Source organism: Pisolithus orientalis (genome assembly GCF_024613125.1).
Source record: "Pisolithus orientalis strain OTSU chromosome Unknown F5J12scaffold_39, whole genome shotgun sequence".
Lineage (NCBI taxonomy): Eukaryota > Fungi > Basidiomycota > Agaricomycetes > Boletales > Pisolithaceae > Pisolithus > Pisolithus orientalis.
The window spans coordinates 34,081-57,811 of NW_026260820.1; the positions used below are offsets into that span (position 1 = coordinate 34,081).

Consider the following 23,731-nt stretch of genomic DNA (forward strand, 5'->3'; position numbering starts at 1 on the left):
GCACATTGATTGTGCAGCCAGTGTAGCCCTCATCCCCTTCACTACCCCCATCATATGACACCATATGACTTGTTTCCCATTTATTTATTTGACTGATTGTTCTGTTGATTACTGCAGATATGCATCCTGATGTGACTGGTATGGTACTCGTGTTTAGGGGTATTTAAGCCCATGTACTTTACCTTGTATCCTCAGTTTTTTGATAGCTTGCAACTCAGCTAACTTCCTTCTCCTTCATCCTTGTTCCATCCTCTGTGTGATCTCAGAAGAACTCACCAGAAGGAGTGAACCTCTGCTGGACCTTGGGGATAACTGAGCCATAGGGGTCACAACACATTTGGCCCATAGACTCCCCCTTGCATGCTTCATGCCTATTCCATTTGAAGAAGTCACCACACTTGGGCATAACACATGCCCAACTCTTTTCCCCCCTGCTGTGGAGCAAAGTGGTAAGTAGTAGGTGCACTGATGCAGGGGGTCATTGGGGGAATATGGTGAGGTCTGTTTCACTACTCATTATGCCCACCACACAAAACTCAATCTACCAGATGCTGGACAGCAGGCTGCCAGAGTGGACAATGGTCTTGTTTTTTTTATGTACAACTACAGAGATACACTCTGACCAATGAAGTGTTGAAACTACAGGGCAATGGGATGTATATAGGTCTACAAGGCTATTGAAGCCTCAAAGGCAAAGAAACCACAATTCAGCTCCTCTTCCCTTCCCTAGTCCTCCCTCTTCTGTTTTCCAAGGACCTTCTCAGACACAACTTGTTCAGCAAGGAAATGGTCCAGTGCATAGATGACAGCTTGTAGGGTGTTGCAGAAAGTCAGAATGGAATGGAAGTCAATGTCCACATCACACCTAATCGTCTCAGTGACAGGAACATTGTCAGCTGGGACATCAGGAGGGGGATAAGCATTGAGGGAGAGTAAAGCAGGGTCTATGGTGGAGGGCATAGTGATGGCAGCAGGAGCAACCAATTCGGGGGGTGAACTGTTGGGAGAAAAATTCTAGTGGTGAGTCAATATCGACAGACTAGTACACAAGCAGAATGGAAGACATACCACCAAGCTGTACAAATCACTGAACATGTCTGTCACTGCCTCAGCAGTCTCAGGCACATCAATGGGTGTCAAAGCACTGTTGGGAATTTTGAATGCATAGGGGGACATGGGTGGGGCAGGGAAGGGGCAGATTTGAAGTTGCTGAGTGTGGAAGAGGAGATTTCGAGTTGAAGTCACTGAGTGTGGAGGGGGAGTCAAAAGTCATGCCTCGCAAGAGACCAACAGTTGACTGTCAGTGAGGGGAATTCATGAATGAGGCACAAGGTGAGTTTCATATGATGCAAGAACAGAAGCTACTAATTTAAACAGATACTGGACAAATGGAGACCATGAGGATGCAAGAGCACTGAAGATACTCAAGGTGGATACACTACTGACATGAGGTTACAGGCATATGGTAAGGCGTCAGGAAACAGAATGAGCATTGGTGACACTTTGCACCTGCAGATACAACAGATGTGTTGCTGGCCAGTCAAGGTTGCAATGGAATGCATTCGAGTCAGATGAGTATTGGGAAGTTGAGCATACCCTTTCACCTTTGTATCCAATTCATCATGCACTTACCTGCTGACTTTTTTCCTTGGCGACATCAGATCTTTGTACAGAATGCAGTATCTGGTCTTGTTTTTTTCACATTCACATGTATGTATACAAAACTCACAACACATGTTGTGAGCAAGATGAAGTCTGTGTACTCGACTGGTCCCTCTTTGCAACTTTCCATCCTGCCCATGGTTCAACCCACTATACATGCTTTTTCACACTCCATCCCCATTCCATCATGTTGAGTAGCATGGCATGGGTGTCTGCGAAGGTAGCACAAGCCATTGCCACTGTATCTCCTGCTAAGACCATCCATGTGCCAGAGTAAGTGGTACAACCTAAACCATTTCCAACATGCTAAATGTGTGAAACCATTCAATCTTTGTTCACTGAGGGGAACCTGCCTAGCCTTCCACTCATGCATGAAGTCATATCCTCATAGTGAGTACCTGCTTCTTGGAAGTATGTGTGGTGTTGATGTCAACCAGACCTTCTTGTCAACCTTCTGGATATAATCTCAGTGCAGCCAGAAGTGATTCAATGGATTACTTTAGAAGAAATCAGGAGTAAGGCTGCCTTCTACTTCTTCATACATCTCTTGGTTCTGTCTCATCTTCTGACTAAAGCATTTCCTTACAGCAAACATTGCCCTCTTCTTAATTCACACCCATAGATGCCCCCAATTATCACCACTTTCCTGGGGCACACAGCATCTGACTCAGTCATGCAATCATGCTGTGCCTCTAGGACTGCGCACCCACCAGCAGATGCACAGCCCACACCTCAATGGGCATGACCAGCTTGATTAGATGTCAACGGCTCAACTCAAAATCACTACAATTCTGTGAGATGACCTTACATAGATAGCAGGTGGTTTGAATGTGTTACCTCATGGGATTCAGTATTTCAGAAACCCTGAAAATTGCACTATGATGGATTTGGATCCGAGGAGTCATGCAAGGTTAGAGGAGGTGGAGAGGTTATGGAGAGTGCCATGGAGAATGTGGCTGACTGACAAGTTCCAGACAGGTGTGAGATGTGGATTCAGAGGAGTCACAAGGTGTCAGCATGAAGTAGACAGAAGGGTGTAGCTATGGGAGACTTGATCGTATTTTGGGTGGATCATAGGTGTAGGTGGATTCTGAACGACACACCCACTGATGATGGGGGAGTTTCAGGAGAGGACAATTGTGAGTTGTACTCGTTCTCCTCTAGTTTTGCATGCTGATCTGGTGCATTGGCAGGCCTAGATGACAAGTACAGGTACTGGTCTTATGTCAAAACCCATCCTGCCCATGTGGTTCTCTCCCAAGGGTCCTGGCAGGAGGCTGTGGATGTACTACATTGGTCCTACACAGATTGGCTGCTTGCCCATCCCCAACCAATTCAGCTGCCTTTTAGTCAGGAGGAGTGTCAGGAACCATTGAGACCACTCAATGGTGAGGCTGGGACATTTCCATTCAGTTCTACTTGTCTGATTTTTTTTGACAGATCCAAGTCAGCAATCCACTCTTTCATACACATGCATGGTCACTCATGTTCTTCTATGCGCTGGTGAGTTTTTGCACCATACCCCTCACTGGTGTTATGTTCTTACAGGCTAACATTCTTCATCAGCTCATTGGCATCAGGTCAATTTCAGGCCACACAAACCACTCCCACAAGACATCATCACCACACACACATCAAGGCAGACCCTGATGCTATGCATGGCAGTTGAGATATTGATTGGTATACTGTGCCTTGGCATCCCATTCTTGTTTGTGGATCGAGTGAGATATAGCAGCCATTTTGATGTGGAGGGGAATGTAAGCATGCAGAGTAGTGTGCCACTGTTTGTCATCAGTGCTTGTACCTGTCTTGTGGTGAGGGTTAATCATTATGATGATAGTCATACTCATTCCTAACTTCTTTTCCTTCCCTGCTTTCTGCTTGCACAGTCTGCATTATCCTCGGCACCTCTGTCATGCTTATCTCATTCCTGGGACTGGATGGTATCACACACATTGGAGGTCCAGTTGCCATTTCATGTTCTGTTCTGAGCACAGTTACATCTTTCCTGTCTATTTTCCAGTATATAGCAGAGTTGCCACAGGGTTCTGCAGCTGTTCATCATGCAGCTGCTGCTGCCCATGAAGGATTCATATTTCTCCCAGTGAGTTTGCAGTTCCCCATTATTGCTCCTATCCCTAACTCATCTCAAACCACTTACAGTGCCAAAGCATTCTGCTCTCTCTTCCACTAGTTTTTCTCATGTATTCTGGGGCTGGGTTCATCACCAGCATTGTTGTCTACACTAGAATCTGTAACATTACATGAACAGAATAAAACAGCTGTAATATTATAACCAGAAAGAAAGCAAGAAAAAAGCTCCCAAAAGGTCGGTTTCAGATTCAAGTTAATGTCAAGTCAATTCACGTGACAATGCCACAACCTTGTGTCGTTGCATATAAGTTATTCACTCATGATTCATACCACATCAACATCAATCCCTGGAACACATGGTCAATTACATATCAAAAGGGACTAAGGTGAGCAACTTTCATACTGTAGTCACCTACTGCTGATGGCATTGTCAAATTGTGCTTTATTATGTCCTCAGACTGGCTCCCAACTGCTGACATCCAACCTGCTGATGGTCCACCATGTGGATTCCCTGAGGCTACTACTATGTACATATTGCTTTTTTTTGTACTATTCAAAATTTCCATATTCATCTAAGAGCACCCAACTGGCAGGTGTCAACCTCCATTGGGATTTGCAACATCTGTGGCCCTTAATAGGGAGAATAAAGGGAGGCTTGTAAAGGTTCACAACCATCCCTGTGTGGCCTTACCATTTCCTCTGATCCTTGACATCCATTTCCTTCACTGATATGGCACCCAGCACTGCTTATGACACCTTCAACTCTGATGCTGAGGATGGAGGTCCTGAAGACTTCAACCTTGATGAAGGGACAGACAATACTGACTTGGAAGACCTGGACAGCAATACCAAACAGCACAGGCGACTTACTCATGTTCCCAGACCTCAAGCTGATGTTGCTGAGCTGTGAGCAGTATGTATTTATACATTCTTGTTCATGATGAGTCACCAGGCATTAGTGCTGACATGATGCTAGGCTCTCAGTGTTGTGCAATGAGCATACACTGAATGCTGCAAGGAACTGCACCAGACAAGGAAGGCTCTCTTCGAAGCCAATAGCCAGCATTCCAAGCAGTCCAGGAACATGTCTAGCAAGTCAAACAGCCTCATAACTCATATTGAGCAAGAAGCAAAGAAATACCTCCTACTGTATCATTTTTTCATCATTCAAAGCCTTTTCCCAGCAGCTCCAAATCCCAATACTGATCAATGCAATCCAGCATGGTGGAAATCACAGGATGGGAAGCTCAAGGGCACTCTGACTGAGCTTTACAAGATGATTCCTGCAGATTTACATAAGTTGATGGTAACCTACAAGCAATTTGGCTCTGTGGTACATGTAATTCCAACCTTGGTGACCACTAACATATTAATTTGTTTTAAGTTCATACAAGTGCATGGTCAGGAGAGATCCAATGTCCCCAAAGTCATCAAGGACTGTACTGGTGCATTATTCACTCCATATAACATTTCACCAGATCTCTTTACTGCAAAGCCCGCTCGTAAGAAGGACAGCAAGGCATGCCTGGCACTCTTGAAGAAGGATGGAGTCGGAGAATACCCCCACTTTGCACCCATTCTCTTTGCAGATCCTAAGCAGATGGTTACTGGAGGCTTCTTGAAGAGTCCCATCCTAGTTAAGGTAAGCATGCGTGGTTCAATGCTGCTCTTATTTGAAAATTGATTTCAGCCCATAGGTTATCTGTGTCCTGATGTTTGGAAAATTGATCCTCACAGAAAACAAATGTGGATGGCCCCCAGCCAGGGGTCAGAAGATGGGTGTGCTGAGCATTACTGAGGGCCTGATTGCTGGTGCCTGCATCTTGGTGAGGGTGTCTGTGGTCACTGTGCTAGTACATGCTGACATCAATATCATACCAAGGTTCAATTCCTATTGTCACATGATCCTGAATTAAGTGCTACTGGTGCAGAAATACAGGTCAACTACCGATCAGAATATGATTTCTACCTCAAGAAGCTTTTCAAAGCATCTCCTTGGGCTGTCAGTGTATGAATTTCTTCAACTGGGAAGGGGTCTCAATTGGCAAATGTCAAATCTGAGGTATTTGCTAATGTGGAGCAGCCACATACTTGGGAAGATGAATTTTTAGACAAACTCAACAACATTGACCCTGCTGAGAGTCACACCCCACCTGTTTCCACACTGCATGACCTCAATGCCCCTGGTGGCCATGATTCAGATCTATGTGACTCCAATCTGTCATTGGTCTCTCACACTCCATCACCTGTTGCCAGCTCAGTCACTCATTTCAATCCCCCTCACTCTCATCCAGCTAGTGTCACTGCTGCACAAGCTGATCTCAGTGCTCAAACTATTTCTGGTGCTTCTTGTTGATTGTCCCCTTCTATCTCAATCGGGCAGCTGATTTCAAACAGTGGTGTTGAGGTGTCAGTGGTGACCATTGCTGTTGGTCAGATGAATGTGTCTGGCCCAGCTGAGGCTGAAACATCTTGATCCCAACAAGCAATTCCAGTCATGAGTCACTGGCACAGCTCATCCACTCAAAAGGCGATTCCAGCCATTCCCAAGGTGGTTCCTGAGGGTCTTACAACTGATATTCATGCTACTGAACCAGGTCTGGAACCCACCCACTGTGGTCACCATGCTACTGCTACAAGGTCCTCGAAACCAAAGAAGACAAAGGTTTGAATTAATAGCAGTACCAGGTGTCACTTATGTGCCAGGTTTCTATATGTTCTACAGTCTTTGATTTAGCTTGCATCCCATTATATTAGATGCAATTCATGTTTCAAGATCACATAGATCTACTTGTAATATGTTCATTCACTGCAATCATACATTGTTGCCATTGTCCTCTGGAATTACCTGATCTGATTTCTTCTAAGTCATTCAAACTCCACTGGCTATATTATAAGCAACTCACCCCTCTTCTCATGCCTTGTTGTCTCCCACATTGTTGTCCTGGTTCATTGCATTGTTGTATGGTGTTGTCATTGTTATCCACCCTGTTGTGCTTGTTTGTTGTTGTCTGTTGCCTGGGGAGTGGGTTCAAGGGTCAAGGTATGTTTCCCCCATGACACTATTATTACTTTTGATGTTAACTTTTTTCGAGGTTCCAGACAACTTGTGACAGCATTGTGTGTCAATGCCAGCTCCATTGTCCTATTGCTTGACGCTATGAATGCCTCTCATGCAACACTTATTCTATCTTCCTCATCCCATCGCCCCATATTGCCACTCCCATTGGTTCACTAATCTCATAAGTATTTTAATTACACTGTAAGCTATGATCTGATGGTTGTCAACAGTGTATGCATTTGCTTTCATCCTTGTGTCATCATCACAATGACCCCCATACTTACATTGAGCTGCTGTCCTTTCCTCCCCTTACTGCTCTTAGTTGCTCATTGTCTGCTTCACATGTCCACTCACACCACTGGCATTATTAGGTAGAACTCTCCAATTATTACTACCACTCGTCTATACATCAATAAGTAGTGATTCCTGAATGGAATCTTAACCATTGTCATGAGTGTTCCAAGGCAAAATGAAATAACAATGGATCGTCAAAATATTAATAAATAATAATGGTTAGTATACATTGTGATGAGTTCCACTGGTATTGCTATGGGTTCTTCGCCGTTGTCATGCCGTTATAAGTACTTATTAGGCCGCAGCAATATAATACCATGATTAGGTAAAATAATGAGTTATCAAAGTCATAATCATGAGATGGCACGTGATTTCAACCGCATGTTCATGGAAAGTGGGTGGCGTTACAAGTCATTAAAAGGCAGCGTGGGAAAACCGCTCCTATTAAGGTATGCTAATGACTTGTCATGGATCTAGGAAATTTGCGACATGATGCGAATCCTCAACTCGGACGGTTCGCTCTCTAATTTGAAGAACGACATGAGATACCAGAGCATTATTGGTAAGAGAATCTGGAGACGACAATGGACAAAGCCAACGTTAAGTTTGACCTCCGCCGCCTATGGGCCCATTACCGTTTCGCCCCTGGCCAGGCGCATGTTTATACTGTTCGCGCACTGCTCCCTATAGTGCAGGAATTTAACGGTTATATTGAGAGGGAGGGTGTGGTCTACGTTGCGTTCAACCAGATGTTCGAGCAAGCCCCCCCCCCCACCTCAGCGCGGACCTAGCAAAGGTATATGATTCCGTCTTCTCTACCTTTACACCGCTTATTTCAATCCAGATTGAAGACTATGTGGACTTCTTGGAAATGATCAACACGCAGTTGACGGCAGCACCCAGTTATGGTGGGGGTGCGAGCGATATGGCGGCCGCTGTTCCCTATTATGCTATCATTTCGCGTTTCTGCAACACTCCCGGGGGCTCTAGCGCGTTCACCCATCCTGGAGTCAATGGGGGATTCTGCACGGTGTTCACAGCATGGAACAAGTACCTCGCGTCGGCGGACTCCACCAACATCATCCACAATGGGGAGGGAGGCTGGCTCAGTACTGCAGCGCTCAATTCCATTGTACAGCACGCTGGTGGAAATCCTGGGCAGGATACGTCCGACAACTTCTATATTTGCGATACAAGCGATCCTCACTACGGTTTCAATCATGGGACTTCTTCGTCAAGGAGTACCGTGCTGTCGTTTTCCCTGACGACCCAAAGATCTTCAACTCTCCATGCACGTCCACCGTCTGCCAACCTTACGACAACCTCAAGAAGACAGACGGATTCTGGCTTAAAAATACCCCCCTACTCCCTCAACCACATGCTCGCTGAGGATGAGCTTGTTGGCATATTCGTCGGCGGGACTCTTTTCCAGCCTATGCTTGCATCTTTCGACTATCACCGTTGGCGCAGTCCTGTCAATGGTACTGTTACGAAGACACGCCTCATTTCAGGCCTGAAGCATTCTAACCACCACCAACCTTCTACGCTGGTTGCTTGGATGATGACCATGAAGATTTCGACGTCATTACCCGTTCGCAGGACTTCGTCACGGTCATATCTTCTCGTGCTTTGATTTTCGTCCAAGCTGACGAGCCTGTTGGCTTGATATGCTTCGTGGGTATTGGCATATGTGAGGTGTCAGCTTGCGGAATTACCGTCAATGAGGGTCAGGTGCTCAAGAAGGGAGATGAGCTGGGCATGTTCCACTTCGGAGGGTCTACCCAATGTCTCGTCTTCCGCGGCGGCGTGGCTGTGTCCCCAATCGATCAAGATGGCAATGATTTGGCAGGATCGAAGGCGTGGGTTGGCATATCCGGTGTGTACGATAGCAAGGTGGTGTCTCGACATGTTTGCATACGATGTGACACTTTCAGGTTTTACGACCGCTATGCCATCTTAATTGGTTCGGCTTAGTGTGTGGTGTGGACACCCCCGCTGGAACAATGTGCCAGGGGTTGAAAGGAACTGTGTTCGGTTAGTTTCACTTTGGAGGATCTACTCCCTTAGCTGGTCGTCCGTCCTGCGTACCTTACGTCCCCAATCTCGAATACGGTTGGAAGAGCAAGAACGACAACTACTCGAATGCCTTCGAAACGTCCGCACTGCTGTCTGGGTGTAGAGAACAGGATCGACGAACTCCTCAGGCACGCCATAAAACCCCCCATTTTCCGTCTTCCTATTTGTGACGTCGATGCGAAGTTAAACACACAACGGAACTTCCTTTAAACCACGCTACACGTTATTCACACTTTGCGGTCCGTACTGGTTGTAGGGATACAGTGATGGGATTCCACGGACGATTTTTCGAAGGTCTCTAAACGCCTTAGCCTTTTTATCTCTTGCGGGTACCGCTGGTGTAGCTTCACTGTTTGGTATAACAATAAATAATCTTTAAAAGCATCTGGAACATGATGTTTTTCTCTCTGAAACACGTTTCCACCTTGAGAACTCGGCTGTCACTAGCCTCAAAACCCTTACCTAATCTTATTGTCGTATGAGCGCGGTCGAAAGAAGTGTTGAAATCCATCGCAAAGTGATAGCTGATAAGCCGCCGTGAAATATTCAACGGCCGATCTTGCGAGTCCCGTCCCTTCACCAGGTGTAGGACTTCCGTAGGTTACCGTAAGTGCTGTGCTTGGAAGTTGCAGCTGCTTGCAGCAATGGGAATATGTGTTGATGGATTTGCACTTTTCTCCGTTTGGCTAGGCCTCGCATCGGAGTGGCACACGACACAGAATCACGTGTCTTACTTCAGGTCTCTTCACGCTTTGGTCTTTCCATGGACGACACTGACACTACTGATTGCTATCACAGTGACGCCTCTATGATGGCTGAACTTGCTAAGGTTCGAGCCGAACTAACACTGTTGGAAGGGCAAGAACGACAACTCCTCAAACGCCTTTGCAGTGTCCGCTCCGCTGCCCGGGCGCAGGGAAACAGGATCGACGAACTCCTCAAGCACACCATAAACCCCCCTATTAGCCGTCTTCCTAACACAGCTCTTTATCAGCTAATCTCTTTGACAGTCATCGGCTGTGGTCCTTTTGCTAAGAGGAAGTTGGCTAGTGTGTCAGGTCGTTGGAGAGATGTGGTTTTGGCTTCCCCAGGTCTCTGGACTACTATTGGGATACGCCCCGGGTGGCCTGCCTTTCTGGTAATAACACACTTGAAGAGAAGTCGTGAATGTCCACTCGACATTCAAATATACGGCTGGTGTTCCAAGGACGAAGTTCCAAAGGTTTCTGAACTTCTTGGTCTTGTTATCTCTTATGGGTATCGCTGGCGTAGCCTCATTGTTCGGCGTAACAGCAAGCACTTAGAGCATGTCATCTTGAAAAGCATTTGGAACATGATGCTTCCCCCTTTGAAACACGTTTCCATCTACGGGACAGAAATGTCTGACTATCCACGATTTCTTGATTCTCAGCATGCCCCTACGCTCGAACATTTGCATCTTAGGGAAACCGTCGGACTTCATAACTTTTCGGCCGCCGCTAGCCTCAAATCCCTTAGCCTGCGATGTTCTCCATCAGGGGCACTGTTGCCATCGATAATGTCACTCCGAATGCTGACAATGTCTGGTTCAAGTTGTGGAGCTCTACTTCCCAACACTATTCACATGCCACTTCTCGAGTCTCTTACGGTCATGCTCGATGATCCCCAGTCACTTTTGGCCGCCATCGTGACCCCTAGGCTTGTTTATTTTAGCTACATACCTCAGAACCTCACTGTTGCCTAGTCTCAAATGTTCGCGGATCTTGAAAACAAATTCCTAAACGTTCAGCATCTTTGCCTTCTATGTCGTGAGACCTCTCCTGACACTCATCATCCAGGTACCGAGGACGCTGTTGCTTGCAGCGTTTCCCGGTGCACGTCATATAGAAATGAATGTGTTTGATTTCGTTGTTTTTTGCTTCCCGAAAGAGGAAGATAGTCCATTGTGCCCCACGGACCGCTGGTCCCACCTCGAACATTTGTCGCTCGAACAGGTTTACTACAACATTCCTAATGTTTTCGTGAAATGGCTTCGCGCCCGAAAACTCGAGGGGCGACCTGCGTTGCAAGCGACACTGTCCAAGTTCGATAATGAAGGTGTGCTGGACGGCCCGGAGTTGATCTCGTTATATAAATCGCTCCATGAATATTGTGTATTGGAATTGGAGGACGTGCTGCTGACGATCAATCTGACTTTGTGCCCATCTGATTCGGTACGTGTTCCATCCGTGCACGCGACATGAATACCCACGTTTTATGTCTCTGATGGTCATTCAGGATGTCTATGGAAATTCTCCTATTATGGATATGGTTGAACGGGAAATATTAATAGGCACTGCACTCGCGTGTACGAGGACCGGCACAGACACAGATTAGTGAGGGGGAACTCGTCGGCCCTATCACTGCCACTTCCGACGCATATCTTTAGCTTAAGCCTGGCCATATTTTTGACAGATATTGATGCATGCCCTATGATAGAAGGGCGTATAAGCCTGGGAATTACAACATCGAGTCAATGAAGCAGCCTGTGGCATAGAAAGGTGGTAAGACCCCCTGAACTCACGAAAGATACTCCACGATTGCAAGTCTAACAATTCCAATTCGCAACCTTCAATGAGGAAGTACTCTACTTATGCAACGGTAGACCTTCCCGTGTACATATACCGCGTCAGACCAGACCTAAAATTCACAACTTACTCATTTCCTTAGAAGTCCAGGGTAGAAAAACATATACTATCAGTTTCCGGCCCATCGACCGACCCGTACTTCTACCTACGACGTGTCTTAGTCCCATTCCCTCCCCCTTCCCTCAAATTCGCAGATCCATGTCTTCCCTCTTCCACTCTCAATATACCAGCGACCCTCCGAGCAGCCTCAACATCCCCTCTCACATGAAACGCCTTGACAAACATACGATATAAAGGTTTCACGTGCCGCTCGAAATCCATATGTGACAATAGCCCAATTTTCCCTACCATGAGAGGCAGTCCAGCAGGCCCAGGTACAGTTCCAAACGGCAGGTACTGAGAGGAGTAATCACCAGCCGGATATCTTCCGCGGATCAAGTGATCAAACAAGGCGCGTAGCCGGACACTGTCGAACATGGCCCTCCAGCTGATCATTGTCTTGACAATAATGTTCACGGTAACTCTGTCCGGTTGGAACCCATGCTGGCTAGTAAGGTCTTCGATGAGCGAGAGTAGCTTACGGAGTCGGCGACCGTTGCGTGGGATTGGCTGTATGGAGATGCCGTGTAAGAGAAGATTGCCGAGGGCGGTAAGACGAGAAGGAGAGACAGCTGGCGTGACGCGGGCGAAGACACGTTTGACAGCGAGCACACGTCCGGACTTGAGGAGCTCCCCAAACATGCACTCGAACGTAGGGTCGTCGTGAGAGAGATTGCACAGGAAGGTGGACAACTTGAGGGACGCGAGGCGCCGTGGGATCCTCCTTTCAGAGGGGAGATTAAGCTGCGCTCGATACCAAAGGTAGAATTTCGAGGACCGGTTGAGCTTGCAATGAAATTTTTTCGCGACTCTTGTTGCTCCTGCTCGAAATGCGGTGTTCGCTACCGTGATCAGCAACCGGCGTGCGATACTAGGATACAAGAATTCGACGATTGGAAGAACTTTGACAGTGCACTTGAACTGCCGATGTCGCAGCAGCGTACGACAAAGACCGCGGAAAAAGGTCGGCATAAAGTATTTAGGCGTGCTGCGTGTAATCCCAAGAACCATATCCACAGCCTCCGGAGCTCTGCCGTTCTGACACCAAAAGAAAAGTAAACTTTCCACGCGCCCTCGCAGGTAGACGGGAGGAGATTGGAAACCATACAACTCAACTACGGCGTCCACGATCGACGCGAGGGTCGTTGGGAATGAGCGAGTCCGTTTGACGTCATGAATACGTAGTGCGATAGCACCCACGAGCATATCGCACTGCTCTCGAGAAAGTTGGGATTTCCTGTCCTTGAGAAACCGAACTGCATACTCGAGCATCCCACCACGAGTGAACGACATCACAAGAACATTAAAAACGCTGGAGTCGACATCCACTCCAGCCTTCTTCACAATATCGAAAACCGCGAGAGCAAGTACGGGTTCGGTTGACGCTAGCTCTCTTACGGCAATGGTGACCACACCGCGTTGCCACTGAACGTCTGTCGAAATGGCATCGATAGTCCTAAGAACCATATCTGCATTTGGGCCATGCAGGCGCAGGAGAGTAACGAGGTACTGAGCAGTCATGAAGGTGTTCGAATGGTCATAATGTTTCGTAAGACTTTTGAAGGATGCTGGTCCCCATAACGTTCCAAGATCACATAGGGCAAGGCAACCCTCAACGAGTGAGGCATCATGCACGATACCAGCTAATCTGAAGAACGACGCCATGACGGCACAAGCGATATCGCGAGGGACAGTTTGTGCGTCAATCACTTGCAACCATCTCTCATACAGGGCGCAAAGAACATCCCGAATATTGTTCCTTCCTGGTACAGATCTCTCCGTTGAGGACAGGGCGGATGTTTTCACCAGCTTCTCTACCGTGGCCAACCCAAAGATGACTTGCCAGCAGGAAGTCGCAGCCGACTGCAGCTGTTCCAAGGGCCCGTCGTCTAGTAAAGCGCTGCCGGTAGCAGCCACATCCGAGCACGATTGAAACAGCTGCAACGAGGGTCAGCGCCATCCATCGCTGAGACAACTCTTGAGAGGGCGACAAAACAGTGAAAAGTTCCTCAATGAACCATGATCGGTAATAGTGTGGCGAACGGCAATCGAGCGGCTCAACCAAGAAGCCCGACAGGCAACGCGCAACGCACAAGACGCCCACTGGAATATCAGGACGGTAAGTGTTGATGCTCATTGTTGTACCATCGTTCTCCTCTCGATAACGGCGGACCTCCTGCAGGCGTGTCCAAAGAGACGAAAGCACGACTTCTCGAGCTCTGTTGGATAAAGTCGTGCCGTGCTCGAGGATCAGTTGATAAAGTACCCGCAGAATCTTGGGATGACAGGAACGGTGGGTTCGTAACACATATGACATGTCCCGGGCAAGAACTTCGACGTAGCGCGGATCGTGGGTGTCCAGCAATGTCTGTAGATACGGAACGTGGACTGTGGGATGAAAAGAATGACTCCGGATTGCGTAGTAGTGAGTACGTGCGCGGTTTATGAGGACAGCTAGCTGTTTCTGGGAAACTAGACATCTGGCATTCAGGTGGAGCCAAGTAGATAAAATCTAACACCTACTTTTATCGCATGGCCTGGCAATGAGAGCTTCCGAAGCGGCCAGCGCAGCTTGCATCAACCAGAACCGGTCAGAATCAGTGAGCGCCATCCTGCGTTGCACCTTTAAGGATGCCGCTTTCAAGAGGAACGACCAATAGCTACTGCGGTTCGGAGCGACCTCTCCTTGCACGCGAGACAGCAGTGGCGAACTATACGCACGCCCTTCACGGGAACCGAGGCATAAGGATCCAAATACGGATATCAGAGCGCTCAACATGGAAGAGTCCAATTGCCCTAGCTGACCTCTCCATTCTGCGGAGCGGTACAATCGCCGTAACTTGTTGGGCGTATATATATGGGTATCTTCTTGGCCTTGAGACAAAAAAGATCGGAGAGCATCGATAGCTACAGCGTCGACCTGCGCGTCCAATAGCCGAAATGGGACCCGGTCCTCCTTGACTACCAAGTGCTTCGAACTCGAGTCCCGCATGTGCAAAGCGGTAGGGCGAGTGTCTGAAGGAGGGCCCTCGGACGAGATGTCAAGAGAACATGAATCAGTAGGCCCTACTGCAAGCCCAGCTGGTGAACCCGCCTTCGCGGACGGGAGCCTATTGGTTTGGCGCGCCTGTGCAGTGAAACTATGAAAAAACCTGAGGTAACTTCAGCGCTCTAGGTCGTCAGAGAGGTCTCCAGACTTACCTGTGATGCGAGAAACCGTCAAGACCGCCACGGTTTTGGACGGTTGACAGAGTCCATCGCAACATTCCATTGCATATGCCTGCCACCTTGCCGCGTTCTGCAAAACAACTTCACTGACTTGACTTTCCCACGAACGCAGTGTTTCAAGGACAGAAACTGTGGAACCTCTCAAGATAGCCATAAAGAACGGAAGCCGAACGTCGAAACGATGCTTAACGCCCAAACTAAATTATCCGATATTTTCTCGGAGTCCGACAATATGAAGTGGCTCTTCACTGTCAATTCTCTTTGGCTGCGCCTTTACAGTATTAGTGCTATTGTTTGGTTTGCAGTGAATTTCGCTTCTCAGCTGTACCCGCAATTCGGCCCTCTACCATCGCTCACCTGACCAAGCTTAACTGCTGAGTATGGGGCCTGCGCAGTAAAACCATCGGTCCCGTCTCGATTTTTACTGTGAAAACTGTCGGGCACTTCAGACAAGCCATCGAGCGCGAGTATAAGAGGATCCTTGGTGGCGTAGACGAAAGTAACCTTGTTCTTTACAAGGTTTCCGTGCCATACAACGGACAATTTGAGGAGAACCTTGATAGAGTCTTGATCCATCGGAAGCCCTATTGCATCTCTTTACCGACGTTCCTCCTCGGAGTCACCGTTATATAGTTGTTGCAAGACTTGTTTCCGGTAAGTCCAGTCCTGATATCTCTGACAATGCCTTCCTGATAACTCGAAAGGGAAAAAGAGCGCTCGTGAGGGCGACGTGGTGGAGCTGGCGAAGAGTGCGAGAATCGCAAATGAAACCCCGTCAAGTCTGGCCCAGCTGCACTCTTCCAGAGCCTGGCAGGCAGACCCGAAATGCATCCTCGACCACCGTCGTGATATCCACGATACTGGCGACGAACCTACTCACTCCGTGGTCACTTCAGTACGCAGGATTCGGTCACTTCTTCGACATCTTCCGTGGGCGCAAGAATGCCCCAGGCGTAGAAAAAGTTTCACCTGCAAGATTAATATTAGCTGTTGATAACATAACTTTGCAGAGAAGATGTCATTTGTCTACCCCAATGAACAAGCCAGAAGAAGCTGCGGCTTAGTGACTTTGGACAACATATTTTCCGCACACACCGATGATCTCCCTCCTCAGCTAATGGTAGCTGATGATAGCAGCCCAGATGGCCACCTCCTCGGACCACACCAAGCAGCGTACTGCATCGTTGACTTCAAAAATAAGCTGGTCGATTTCTCAGCTATTCCATATGTTGAAATTGAAATGACCAGCATTTTTCCCAGGCAGCCAGGGAAGCAACAATGCAGTTTGCTTCGGTGATGAGAGGCTGGAACCTTCCATGCCTTGGGCTAACCATTATCAGTATGTTTTTTGTTATGTTTGTATGACATTCACAGCTGACAACTGACTGTGCTAGGTACCTATGTCACGTTTTATGCTTTGATCTATTTTGGTCAATGGCGGGTAGTTATCCTCATGCCCGGACTGTCGTGCACCCCGGCTTCGGGCGGGGGTCATGACAGGACCGCACTCTAGAACGCCTTCCCAGCGGCTTCCGTCCTCCTCGCTTATATCAAAGGAGAGGCCATGCGGTTGGTTTGCAGCCCCCCTCCCCCGATCGAAGGGAACGGCAGTTTACCTCCTATTTCAAGCCTACGCCGTCCTCATTCTGACACCCGCGTCAGGTTCAAGATTCTCAAGCTTTTCCCCTCCAGAGCTCTCGACCAACACCTTTACATTGCCGAGACGATTGAAGGCACGGAAATCATGGTCAAGTTTTCACGCCGTTACTCGTGAGCTGCACACGTTTGGTGCGGATCGTGGACGTGGGCCCGCTCTGCTGGGCTTCGAGAGGCTCCCCGGAGGCTTTCTCGGCATAGCAGTGGAGTTTGTTCAACCTGCTTTCCCGATCTCAGTCTCCATATGTTGAAAAACACGGCAAATGGGTTGAGCAGCTGTGGACTCTCGTTAAAGGTTTCCATGCTCAGAAGCTTGTCCATGGCAACTTACGGAGCCTGAACATCATTTGCGATGGAAAAAGGGTAATGCTAATCGACTTCGACTGGGGAAGGAAACTGGGAGAAACATCTTACCCGAATAGTCAGCTTAATCTTGAGCTGATGCATGGACGAGACAGCACCAATCCGAAGATCACCAAGGTGATGATCTCTGGGTATTGCATGAAACATTGAAGAGGGTAGAGTTGAAATGAACTTGGGCTGGTCTCGTTTGATTTATTATTATTATATCTCACTGATATTCTATGCACTCCCCTGTAATAGCCGAGTTCGGTTTGTGCGTCGCTGTGCGTTGACCGTCATAGATAACTTGTATTTTAACTAAAATCGAACATTGCCTCTGTAGCAGCAACATGGAATCTTGCCACTACCACCCTACGGATACCAACATGCAGAGGTCTCACAAGAGTGCACCGGCATATCCACCTTGCATGCTCCTCGCTCCGATTCCATTCATTGCACCTATTTCGGTCTCTTCAGGCTAATGGTAAGGGAAGTTTCAAATACACTCCCCAGCCCTTTCAAGCTGCACGCTTAAGTCCTATTCCCTTCCCCTTCCCTCCAACTCGCAGATCCATGTCTTCCCTCTTCTATTCTCAACATATCAACGACCCCTCTGAGCAGCCTCGAGCATCCCTTGTCGCATAAAACGCCTTTACGAACATACGATTTAAGGGCTTCAATGTCGCTCGAAATTCATCTGATGACAGCCCAATTTTCCCTATCATGAAAAGCCAACCAGCAGGCGCAGGTGCAGCCCAAACGGCAGGTGCTGAGAGGAGCGACCACTAGGAGGACACCCACCGTGGATCAAGTGATCAAACAGAGCACGTGGCTGGACATTGTCGAACATGGCCCTCCAGCTGACCATCGTCCTGACAATAATGTTCACGGTAACTCTGTCTGGTTGGAACCCATGCTGGCTAGTAAGGTCTTGGATGAACGAGAGCGACCTACGGAGTCGGCGAGCGTTGCGTGGAGACGCCGTGTAAGAGGTTACCAACGGTGGTGAGACGAGAAGCAGCAGCTGGCGCGACGACTGGCGACAATACGTTTGGCAACGAGCGCAGCGGCTATATTTGAAGAGTTCCCCAAACAAGAACTCGAACGCGAGGTAATCATAAGAGATTGCACAGAAAGAAAAACAACTTGGGGAATGCGAGGTATCGTGGGATCCCCTCCGAGAGGAGGGGAGATAAAGCCGATACCAGAGATAGAGTTTCGAAGATCGGTTTAGCTTGCCGTGAAACTTCTCCGCGACTCTCGCTGCTCCTTGCCGGAATGCGGAGCTCACTACCGTGATCAGTGGTCGGCGGCCGATAAGGATTCAACGATTGGAAGAACTTAAACAGCGCTCTCGGAACTACCGATGTCGTAGGCAACAAAGACCGCGGAAACAGGTCGGCATAAAGTATTTAGGCGCATTGCGTGTGACCTCCGAAGTTCGCCCGTTCTGACACCAAAAGAGAAGTAAACCCTCCACGTGCAGTCGCAGGTAGGCGGGAGACGGAGAGCCATACAATCCAACTACGGCATCCACAAGTAACGCAAGGAGCTTTGGGAATGAGCGAACCCGTTTGACGTCATGAATACGTAGTGCGATAGCACCCACGAGCATATCACGCTGCTCTCGAGAAAGTTGAGATTTCTGTCTTCGAGAAACTGAACTGTATGCTCGAGCATTCCACCATGAGTGAACGACATCACGGGAACACTGAAAATACCAGCCCTCTCCATTCTGCGGTCGCCGTAACTTGTTGGGCGTGTATATATGTTTGCTAGGCCTTGAGATAGAAAGGACCGCGGAATGCCGAACCCGGTCCTCCAAGACTGCCAAGTGCGTCGAGCTCCAGACCCGCATGTGCACAGCTGTAGGGCGAGGGTCGAGACCCTTGGACGACATGTTAAAAGAAAATAAACTGGCAGGATCTAATTCCAAGAACCGCCTTCGCATACGGGTATTGGCAGGTCTGTGCAGTGAAACTACGGGAAAAACTCAAGCAACTTTAGCGCCTGACGTTATCAAGGATGTCGACCTGTGTGGTACGGAGATACCGTCAAGACCGCCACGGGTTCCGACGCTCGACACACTCCATCGGAACGTCATTCCATGGCACATTCACCGACTTTCCCACGAGTTAGATTACATAGTAGTCAGACTGTACTGTCGGCTTCCCCCGGCGGAGATTGAACTTTATTCTGGTGGCTTGGGATGATCACCCAAGCTGCTCCTCATCACACAAATTATTTGACCACTCGCCTTGAAAAATCCTTTGGCACGACAGAGGCCAAGAGGGAGGCAATCAACTCGTAACCAAAATGGGTGCAACTCGCGCACAGAAGGAACTCTACTTCCAGAAACTTAGAAATCTCATTTCAAAGTACCGTACGTTCTACTGCGCCGTTGGCGTTGTTTCAGCTTCACAACGCCAATTACAGCCTCCATTTTCATCGTCAATGTCGACAACGTCGGTTCCAACCAGATGCATCAGATCCGTGTCGCTCTCCGTAGCAAGGGCGTCGTGTTGATGGGTAAAAACACGATGGTTCGCCGTGCCCTGCGTTCCATCCTCTCGGAGTTCCCCCAGTTCGAGAAGCTGCTTCCACATGTCAAGGGTAACATCGGTTTCGTCTTCACCGAAAGCGATCTCAAGGAGGTTCGGGAGGTTATCGTCGCCAATAAAGTTAAAGCGCCTGCTCGCGCTGGCGCTTTCTCCCCCACGGATGTCTTCATTCCTGCTGGCAACACTGGTATGGAACCAGGAAAGACGTCCTTCTTCCAGGCCCTCGGTATCCCTACCAAGATCGCTCGTGGTACCATCGAAATCGTCTCAGAGGTGAAAGTCCTCACTGCTGGCAGCCGTGTCGGGCCGTCCGAAGCTACGTTGCTGAATATGCTGAACATCTCGCCGTTCACGTATGGCATGACCGTCGTTCAGATATTCGACTCCGGAAACGTCTTCTCCCCATCTGTTCTTGATGTGGGCGAGAAGGAGCTCATCGACCGATTCCTGTCCGGTGTCAAATCGATTGCAGCCATTTCGTTGGCTCTCCACTACCCTACGATTGTGTCGGTCATGCACTCCCTTGTCAACTCCTACAAGAACCTTATCGCCGTTGCTCTTGCCACTGATTACACCTTTGAGGGTGCCGAAAAGGTCAGTTGCGTCACAGGTACTATCGTTTGGCGTGGGCGACCTGGTGGAGATGGATACATTGCATTGCAACCTATTAATTCCTCTTTCTACGTTGTTTCCTTATTTGGCGGAACTGACTCCAATTGGTGTTTTAGGCCAAAGCATTCCTGGAGAACCCAGAAGCATTCGCGGTTGCTGCTGCACCCGCTGCGGAAGAGGCTGCTCCTGCTGCTGCGGAAGAAGAGAAACCCGCCGAGAAGGAAGAGGAGTCAGACGACGACATGGTAAGTCGGCGGAACTGCACTGCCTGGCACGTAATTTTAAATGTTGGCTTGTGCAGGGCTTTGGTCTCTTTGACTAGATTACGACTTGTCATGTTAACTACCGTGCACTATTTTCATGTAATGCATCATCACCATGACAGAGCAATTCTAAATGTATGTAACCACGCAAACGCGCGAAATCGATTAGAAATGAGTTTTTGGCGGCTGTCTGTCTAATATGGCAGGTGATTGGCGGAGGGGACCGGGCTCGGAGCGTTTTGCGTCATCGCTTTATTGAATAGTTTTGACCTATGATTAGGGTGGGGCAGACGACGTCCGAACGAGTAAGCCCACAACCATTGGAGCTGGCCGTCATCGCCAAGGTCTTGTTCTGATATTTAAAGCTTGGGCCACTGCGAAACTTGGAATTGTAGCACGTTCGCCAGATCACTAGCTCATCGCTCATCACATTGGTCCCGAGTTTTTGTGCACAGCAGATCCGATAATCTCCCTAATCCGGGTCCTTTCGCGTCTTCTCAGCAGAAATCGAGCAAGTACTTATATCCAATCGACGGCCGGCACATGTCCTCCTCAATCTTTCCTCACTTGTCCTCAGACTCGTCCTCAACGAACATGGACTCGTCCAACGGAAGCCATCTCCTTGTCGTCTCTAACAGACTCCCTATTACTATCACCAAGGATGCTAGTGGCAACTACCACTTCAAGATGTCCTCGGGCGGCCTCGTGTCTGCACTCTCAGGTTTCAAGAAATCCCTCAATTTCACCTGGATTGGATGGCCTGGCTTCTTCATCCCTCCAAAGGATCGCGCACACGTCGACAAACGTCTCATGGAAGAGTACTCTTGTCAGGCAGTCTATCTGGAAGATGATATCGCCGACCGCCATTACAATGGCTTCTCGAATTCCATCCTCTGGCCGCTCTTCCATTACCATCCCGGCGAAATGAATTTCGACGAGGAGAACTGGACAGCGTACCGTCAGGCTAACATGCGCTTTGCCGAGGCCGTGCGGTCGCATATCACTCCCGGGGCGATGGTATGGGTGCAAGATTACCACCTCATGCTCCTCCCTATGATGCTGCGCGGTCTCGTTGACGGCTCCTCTGGTGGCGAATGGCAGAAACGCGAGTTGTCCAAGATTACGGAAGGGATCGAAGAACTCTGCTCGCCAAATACGGAACAAATACCTGGCGTCAAAATTGGTTTCTTCCTCCACACCCCTTTCCCAAGTAGTGAAATTTACAGGTATATTATTTCTGTCCTTGAAGTGAGAAGACAATCACTGACAAGCATGCAGGATTTTACCTGTACGCCGCGAGATATTACTGGGCATCCTGTTTTGCGATCTTATTGGGTTCCATACGTATGATTACGCCCGCCATTTCTTGTCTTCTTGCACACGTATTCTCGGTCTTCCTACAATGCCCAACGGTGTCGAGTTCGAAGGACGGCTAGCCCATGTCGGCACGTTTCCTATTGGTATCGAACCCGGATCGTTCATCGAAGTAAGTCACCACCATAGGCAAAAGGAACGCTTCTAACCCCTATTGAATCATAGAACCTCAAAAAAGACTCCGTCAAGTCTCGCATAACTCAACTCGAGCAGCGTTTCGCAGGCGTCAAGCTCATCGTCGGAGTTGACCGTCTCGACTACATCAAAGGTGTCCCTCAAAAGTTGCACGCTCTCGAGCTATTTTTATCCCAGCACCCCGAGTGGATCGGAAAGGCACGTATCCGTAGTCAAGCCACGACGTCACCCTCTCATGATAGATTATCGCAGGTTGTATTAGTTCAGCTCGCTGTACCCTCCCGTCAAGACGTCGAGGAATACCAAAACCTTCGTTCCACAGTGAACGAACTTGTGGGTCGCATTAATGGCCGATTTGGAACTGTGGACTTCATGCCGATTCACTTTATGCACAAGAGTTTACCGTTCGACGAACTTTGCGCCCTGTACGCCGTCAGTGACGTATGTCTTGTATCGTCCACCAGGGATGGCATGAACCTTGTAAGGCTTCCTCGTTTCTTCATCTTTGGAACGTGAAGGCGTTGACGTCAAACAATTGCATTGATAGGTTTCATATGAGTATATTGCATGCCAACAGGCCCGCCAAGGTGTTCTTATTCTATCAGAGTTCGCCGGTGCGGCACAGAGCCTAAACGGATCGATTGTCGTGAACCCGTGGGACTCACAGCAGGTGGCGGACGCGATCCATGAAGCTGTCACGATGGATGTCGACTCGAGAGCGGAGAAGCATCGCAAGCTGTTTAAATACGTCAACAAGTACTCTGCGGCGTTCTGGGGTTCGAGCTTCATCCGGGAAATGAGTAGGATTAAGGTGAACGATGCACTCCCGACTGTGAACAAGGAAGAACAACCCTCAGGAAAACTCGTCAACGGAGGGCAGCCGAAAATAGTCACACCCCCGATTCCTACCCCAGAAATTATCTCGAGTGACGCAGATAATGGGGTGGTTACGACGACCGTAAGTGGGGAAGCACCTGCCCCACAGGTGGTAAGCCCTGCAGCATGAGCTTCGCAGGGGATTTTGATTATTTTTTTTGCACGTATCGTATTTCAGGTCCCGGTCCCGTCCTTTAGCGAACTGGTGGCGTTACCCATTTCCCATCGTCGTGCTATACCGGGCCTGTCTATCCGTTGGCTGTTCTATATGGTTATTCCTTTTTTACGTAGGCACCTCCAGCCTGCTGATCCGTAGAGCGTGCAGTGTATATTTTTCTCCTCTTACCCCATATTCTCGTATAGTGGGTTTCCCTTAGAGCATATTGTACATAGATGCAATTCGAGGTTTTACGTGTTCTTGGGGGACGCTCTGTCGCGTGACAGGACTTTACTAAGGAAGTTGCACATGCGGACGACACGTTCTCTGAATTCTGAACCGTCAGGGATGCAGCAGTCAGGTAGTCACAATGGACACAAACCTAGAAGGTTCATGCTGCTGTTCGGAATTAGAGTCATTCCTATCATTCGCACTCTCCGCCGTGTGGAGAACCCCAAGTGCATGGCCTTCCCCGGTGGTGCCGAGGGATGACGCGATGACGACTAAATTGGGATAGGAAACGACATGAAGGGTCTCAGAGGCAGTGTGTCAACCTGATCAACGTGTTTTTGGTCACTTCCTCCAACTCAAATGGATTCTCGTTGGAAGCTTGATGCTCGCAGCTCACTCCAGTC

General features: G+C 48.7%; 10 protein-coding genes across 10 annotated transcripts; 7 read left to right on the forward strand and 3 right to left on the reverse strand.

Annotated features, from left to right (window-relative positions):
* Positions 1-726: 726 nt before the first annotated feature.
* Positions 727-1,176, reverse strand: F5J12DRAFT_896388 (uncharacterized protein; the record flags this gene model as incomplete). The annotated part of the gene is made up of 2 exons (XM_051747933.1): positions 727-1,014; positions 1,069-1,176. 2 exons carry the CDS (start codon positions 1,174-1,176, stop codon positions 727-729), a joined length of 396 nt encoding a protein of 131 aa, XP_051596375.1.
* Positions 1,177-2,704: 1,528 nt separating this feature from the next.
* On the forward strand, positions 2,705-3,930 carry F5J12DRAFT_726048 (uncharacterized protein; the record flags this gene model as incomplete). Its single annotated transcript, XM_051741691.1, has 6 exons — positions 2,705-2,801; positions 2,856-3,050; positions 3,103-3,165; positions 3,229-3,501; positions 3,552-3,766; positions 3,826-3,930. The coding sequence occupies 6 exons, from the start codon at positions 2,705-2,707 to the stop codon at positions 3,928-3,930; spliced, it is 948 nt and encodes a 315-aa protein (XP_051596376.1).
* A 556-nt stretch (positions 3,931-4,486) lies between these two features.
* On the forward strand, positions 4,487-6,112 carry F5J12DRAFT_785531 (uncharacterized protein; the record flags this gene model as incomplete). Its single annotated transcript, XM_051743256.1, has 5 exons — positions 4,487-4,630; positions 4,775-5,398; positions 5,454-5,582; positions 5,639-5,758; positions 5,789-6,112. 5 exons carry the CDS (start codon positions 4,487-4,489, stop codon positions 6,110-6,112), a joined length of 1,341 nt encoding a protein of 446 aa, XP_051596377.1.
* A 1,499-nt stretch (positions 6,113-7,611) lies between these two features.
* Positions 7,612-9,569, forward strand: F5J12DRAFT_915048 (Phophatidylserine decarboxylase-domain-containing protein). Its single transcript, XM_051749139.1, has 4 exons — positions 7,612-7,834; positions 7,903-8,660; positions 8,711-8,987; positions 9,046-9,569. The coding sequence occupies exons 1-4, from the start codon at positions 7,696-7,698 to the stop codon at positions 9,069-9,071; spliced, it is 1,200 nt and encodes a 399-aa protein (XP_051596378.1). The 5' UTR covers positions 7,612-7,695; the 3' UTR covers positions 9,072-9,569.
* Positions 9,570-9,944: 375 nt separating this feature from the next.
* Positions 9,945-11,632, forward strand: F5J12DRAFT_915049 (uncharacterized protein). Its single transcript, XM_051749140.1, has 4 exons — positions 9,945-10,853; positions 10,911-10,949; positions 11,005-11,379; positions 11,444-11,632. Exons 1-4 carry the CDS (start codon positions 9,951-9,953, stop codon positions 11,540-11,542), a joined length of 1,416 nt encoding a protein of 471 aa, XP_051596379.1. The 5' UTR covers positions 9,945-9,950; the 3' UTR covers positions 11,543-11,632.
* A 302-nt stretch (positions 11,633-11,934) lies between these two features.
* F5J12DRAFT_896392 (uncharacterized protein) lies at positions 11,935-15,696 on the reverse strand (the record flags this gene model as incomplete). Its single annotated transcript, XM_051747934.1, has 4 exons — positions 11,935-13,830; positions 13,889-14,364; positions 14,416-15,019; positions 15,478-15,696. 4 exons carry the CDS (start codon positions 15,694-15,696, stop codon positions 11,935-11,937), a joined length of 3,195 nt encoding a protein of 1,064 aa, XP_051596380.1.
* A 606-nt stretch (positions 15,697-16,302) lies between these two features.
* Positions 16,303-16,689, forward strand: F5J12DRAFT_854844 (uncharacterized protein). The gene is made up of 2 exons (XM_051746647.1): positions 16,303-16,459; positions 16,515-16,689. Exons 1-2 carry the CDS (start codon positions 16,399-16,401, stop codon positions 16,631-16,633), a joined length of 180 nt encoding a protein of 59 aa, XP_051596381.1. The 5' UTR covers positions 16,303-16,398; the 3' UTR covers positions 16,634-16,689.
* A 1,306-nt stretch (positions 16,690-17,995) lies between these two features.
* F5J12DRAFT_854846 (uncharacterized protein) lies at positions 17,996-19,248 on the reverse strand. Its single transcript, XM_051746648.1, has 2 exons — positions 18,073-19,248; positions 17,996-18,018 (listed from the first exon to the last, which is right to left on the reverse strand). The coding sequence occupies exon 1, from the start codon at positions 19,067-19,069 to the stop codon at positions 18,479-18,481; it is 591 nt and encodes a 196-aa protein (XP_051596382.1). The 5' UTR covers positions 19,070-19,248; the 3' UTR covers positions 17,996-18,018; positions 18,073-18,478.
* A 77-nt stretch (positions 19,249-19,325) lies between these two features.
* On the forward strand, positions 19,326-20,742 carry F5J12DRAFT_854850 (60S acidic ribosomal protein P0). Its single transcript, XM_051746649.1, has 4 exons — positions 19,326-19,501; positions 19,555-20,273; positions 20,408-20,536; positions 20,593-20,742. The coding sequence occupies exons 1-4, from the start codon at positions 19,435-19,437 to the stop codon at positions 20,611-20,613; spliced, it is 936 nt and encodes a 311-aa protein (XP_051596383.1). The 5' UTR covers positions 19,326-19,434; the 3' UTR covers positions 20,614-20,742.
* On the forward strand, positions 20,743-23,362 carry F5J12DRAFT_854852 (glycosyltransferase family 20 protein). The gene is made up of 5 exons (XM_051746650.1): positions 20,743-21,780; positions 21,833-22,040; positions 22,094-22,261; positions 22,316-22,543; positions 22,611-23,362. Exons 1-5 carry the CDS (start codon positions 21,098-21,100, stop codon positions 23,067-23,069), a joined length of 1,746 nt encoding a protein of 581 aa, XP_051596384.1. The 5' UTR covers positions 20,743-21,097; the 3' UTR covers positions 23,070-23,362.
* Positions 23,363-23,731: the final 369 nt, after the last annotated feature.